The sequence below is a fragment of the Octopus bimaculoides genome, chromosome 22 (genome assembly GCF_046866305.1).
Source record: "Octopus bimaculoides isolate indiv1 chromosome 22, ASM4686630v1, whole genome shotgun sequence".
NCBI lineage: Eukaryota > Metazoa > Mollusca > Cephalopoda > Octopoda > Octopodidae > Octopus > Octopus bimaculoides.
The window spans coordinates 39,235,332-39,240,331 of NC_142949.1; the positions used below are offsets into that span (position 1 = coordinate 39,235,332).

A 5,000-nucleotide genomic window follows, 5' to 3' on the forward strand; every position below is an offset into this window, starting at 1 on the left:
TAGAATGGACGTGTGTAATTTTGTGAGAAGTTTTGGATAGGAGTTGTGAAGGAAAAATTACGAAAGTTTAATGTAGACAAGAAGAAAGTCAGATGTATCGAATGAGGAAATTGGTAGACAGGAAATTGGTAGATTAGTCTGGACGTGTGTAATGTCAGGTGTATTGACTAGGAGAGGGGTGGAATAGAAAGCGGGTATGTCAATAAAAGCAGGATGTCAGAAGTATTGACTGTGAGATGGGTGGAGTGAAGAGAGTTGCTGGAATAGTTTAGATGTATGTAGTACCGTATGGATTGACAATCATTGTCGTCAACGATTTATCGTCAATTTTCTCATGTTCGCCTGGAGTCGAACGGAATCTGTTGAGGTGGATTTTTCTAGGGCAGGATACCTATCTTGTCGTTAACTTACATCAACGAGCAAATTTCCCTCAAAACATTTGTGAAACGATGGTAAAAACGCACGTGATCCAACGGCCACACAGTGAACTCGAACCGGTAACAAGGGGCTTGCAAACCAAGCTTAACAACAATATTGTATGATAGTCGAATGGTTGTGGGCCGCGATTAATAAACTGTGATACCATGAATTCATTTAATATTCATTTTTTTTCCCATTTATTTTTCTCGACAGGTGTTCGACAAGAACAGGATCTTTACGTTAGACTGATTGACTCTGTAACTAAACAGGTAAGCTATAACACCATTATCTTTAATGTACACGCACATACATCCAAATTGAGGGAGAGGCGCGGGTAAACTGCACGCTACATATGTTTCTTGACTAGATGGAGCTCGTGGTTCAGGTGAGCCAGGCTCAACGGACGGACACACACGCACATACATACATACATACATACATACATACATTCTTATATGCATACATATAGGGATGGATAGATGGATGGATCAGTGGCTAGATAGATAGATAGATAGGTAGGTAGGTAGGTAGGTAGCTAGCTAGGTAAACACAGATAGATAAATAGATATGTAGTTAGACAAATATATAAATAGGCTGGGAAATAGGTTAAGTAGATAGATAGATAGATAGATAGATAGATAGATGGAGGAGGAGGAGGAGGACTAATAGAGAACGAGGTAGGGAGGGATATGAAAGAAGTTGTGACAGAACAATTATAGAAGCGGTAAAACCTGCTTTTTCAGGTTGACTTCCTGGTGGTCTTTTGAATGTTCTAAATAGAGTGAAGAATTGGTCCCGTTCCAAGGAGTCTTTGAGTCTTCAACAGGCTCGTTAGTGTCAACATGGTGTTAATACCTTAACCTTATTTTGGCACTGCCAAACCTCTTCCAAGACTTTTCTCGGGTTTCTTTACTGCTCTATTTACCATATTTCCCACCTCTACTTCTATGGAATCTCTCTTTTGTCTGTCTGTTTGCCTGAATGCCAGACTGTCAGTGCATATATATATATATATATATATATATATATATATATATATATATATATATATATATATTGCATTGCACGCAAGCCTTTGGTTAATCCGGATTGATTGTATACTTGCCCCAAGATGCCGTGCACTGAGATTGAACTCTTTGACATGCAGACTTCTTAAATCAAAGTCATTGCTGCGACTCCTGCACACACACACACACACACACATACAAATATGTGTGTGAGAGAGAGAGAGAGAGAGAGAGAGGCGTGCGTGCGTGCGTGTATATGTGTGTGTGCGCGCGCGTTTTTTTTAATATCGAAACTGTTGTCTTGAGCAAAAATTCCAGAAGGAATTACAAAAATGATTTTTAAAAAAAATAAATAAATAAATAAAAAACGGACACCAAAATATAGACGATGACAACAACAACAACAGAAACAACAAGTGGTCTCTTTTATATTTTATAGGTTGATATTTTCTCAGGGTTTAAAGGGGTGAGCACGAAATACATACATACACACACACTGCACACATATATATATATATGTATTTCTTTCTTACTCTCTCCCTCTCTCTCACACTCACAATAACGTTAGGAGAGAAGTTAAATATATATACACACACATACATATATACATACATAATGGTGTGTGTGCGCGTGTGTGTGTATAGGTGTTACTATGTATGCCTTGACTCTCCAATAAGTCAAGAAGAGAATGTGGTCGTTATGGCGCCCCTTCCGCCCCCCCCCCCCCCGACCGACCCGTCACGGCCATATCTTTGCTTGAGTCAATAATACGGCGGCTGACTTGTGTGTGCTGTAGAGCAGTAAATTATCGTAGCAGATATAAAGATGGACACACACATACACACAAATATATTTATATACAAATAATGAACGCACAGATTCGCACACACACACACGCACACACACACATATGTACATAGTTATCAATTATGCACACACACACATATATGCGCGTGCGAGTGTATGTGTGTGTATTGATGGACGAATGAATGTATCTATTTGTTTGTAAGTGTATGCATCAACGTACACACAATTTATTTATTGAAGAAATGAGATGAGTGTACTCATTGCAGGTTGTAGAGTATATTCATGTGTTGTATGAGTCTAGAAATTCACAATCCAGATTTTTATGAGATCTGGGCCACTCACCTGCAAACGAGTACACACACACACTCATACATACATACATATGTGTGTGTGTGTGTGTTTAAAGTTATTTCTTGCATTGATATAATTTCCGGTCCACATATATATGAAGACCCCTGAACTCTGTGTCATTTATGTTTGTTAGTTTCTGTCGTCCGCTTTCGCGAACATCCCCAGCAGGCGTCTCATGTATCTTTTCGTTTCTATTGCAGGCCATCGTTTACGAGGGCCAAGACAAGAATCCCGAAATGTGTCGGGTGTTATTAACACACGAAATAATGTGCAGGTAAGTCCACTGACTTATAGTTTTACAACTGTGTTGTTCAGTTGTTCAGCATCAAATTGCCCAAGACTCACCTGTTGTCTACGTCAGGTGTGTCGACAACAAGAAATGTAAACATATATGTTCGTATACAAGCACACACACACTCACACATATACACATACACACACATATACACGTACACACACATATCCATTCACACCCAGCCATAGACATGTATATTTATAAAAATAGAAATATATCCATTATACATACAAACATATATATACACGCACACACACACATGCATTGGCACCGCATGTATCTCTGTATATTTTTGTATATTGCATGCATTCAAGTAAATACGAGATTAAATGCTGTTAATGTTATTGATCTGCTTATTCGATGCATTATTGGTTTACATTAGATCGATATAGTTATGTCTATCTTTGTTTACATTAAACGCTTTTTAAACTGATTGTTTTTATTGCACACTTTTTATGTTTAGCGATCTCCTTCCATGTTTCATTTCTTTTTCAACTCTTTCGGTGTTCACCGAAGTGTTTAAGACGTTAATTGCGATCGGTTTTAACTGATCTGTTTAGAAGCTAATTGCCGTCTGTTTGTGATAGACTGATGATTGTTTTCGTGTGATGATTGTTTTGGCCGATTCTGGTGTGTGTGTGTGTGTGTGTGTGTGTGTGTGTGTGTGTGTGTGTGTGTGTGTGTGTGTGTGTGTGTGTGTGTGTGTGGCGAGTTTCGCAGTTTGTTGGGTTCTTTTGTTTCCCGATGAAAACCGAATATCTTTTTATGTCTATTTAATTGTGTTTACATATCTGTGTTTGTATAAAGGCATACATACAGCAACACGAGCCACCCCCCACCATATATATATATATATATATATATATATGGTATGGTAAACACCAGATGTTAAAAACCTAATGAAATCATTATTATTATTATTATTATTATTATTATGTGTGCCTATGTAGTTATTTATATGTGCATATAATAATCTTTACTATTATAAGCACAAAGTCTGAAATGTGGAGGGAAAGGCAACTGGATTACATCGACCCCAGTGTTCAACTGGTACTTATCTAATCGACCCCGAAAGGCAAAGTCAATCTCGGCCGAATTTGAACTCAGAACATAAAGACTGGTGAAGTGCCGCTAAGCATTTTGCCCGGCATGCTAATGATTCTGTCAGCGCACCGCCTTAATAGTAATAGTAATATTAATATTAATAATAATGATAACAAGGCGGAGAGCTTGTAGTATCATTAGCACCTCGGACAAAATGCTTAGCGGCATTTCGTCCGACACTACGGTCTGAGTTCAAATCCCGCTGAGGTGGACTTCGCCTTTCAAACAAGGACCAATCAAGTACTGGGGACGATGTAATCAACTTGCCTTTTCCCTCAATAACTACTGGAACCATTATTATTATTATTATTGATTGTGTTATAGGAGAGAACGTTTTGCCCAACACGTAATCTAAGTGACTTTGAGAGTGAAAGGGAAAGCGGGGAAGATATCCTCAGAACGGAAACCTGGCCCCAAAGTTTGCAACAGAGTGGACCCCACTAAAAGCACTTACTATTCCAGGTGTTCTTCTTAAACTGGCCAGGGTGGGGTTTGAACTCAGAACGTAAAGAACCGGAACAAATACTACAAGGTTCGACGTTCTTACAGTTGCTAAATTGCTCCGACTGGGATTGGTGTATTTGTTTTTTTTTTGGGGGGGGGGGGTTCTCTCATCCAAAAAAAAAGATGAAAAGCAACCTTGGCGTCGGCGCTATTTGAACTCATAACATAAAGAGTCGGAACAGATAGTGTTTGGTACTAGGTCCGGCACGCTAACGACTCAAGTCAATTCCCTGCTTGTATTGTGTATCACGTGATACTTGAAAGAAACTGGACGTCAGTGGTAAAAATTCATGATGACCAAGGAAAAGACAAATGGGAAACACAGACATTCAACATAATTCCGATGATTCATGCCTACTATAAAAAAAAAAAAAAACGCCAAGCACAACGACAACAAGAATAACTAAGGCTATGAGGTCAACAACAACAATAGCGACAACAACAACCACGATGCCAATAATCAGATCACTGAGAAGAAAAGACTGGCAAAGTCTTGTAACATCGACAGACGA

The 5,000-nt window shown here is 38.8% G+C and overlaps 1 protein-coding gene across 7 annotated transcripts in view; it reads left to right on the forward strand.

Moving 5' to 3' along the window:
- The window catches only part of LOC106878716 (transcription factor COE3), a 335,557-nt gene that overhangs the window by 96,155 nt on the left and 234,402 nt on the right, over positions 1–5,000 (forward strand). For all 7 annotated transcript variants that reach the window (XM_014928021.3, XM_014928020.3, XM_014928022.3 and 4 more), the window contains 2 exons: positions 634–689; positions 2,786–2,859. In XM_014928021.3, the coding sequence (XP_014783507.1) occupies positions 634–689; positions 2,786–2,859 (130 nt within the window). The remainder of the gene's footprint in view (positions 1–633; positions 690–2,785; positions 2,860–5,000) is intronic.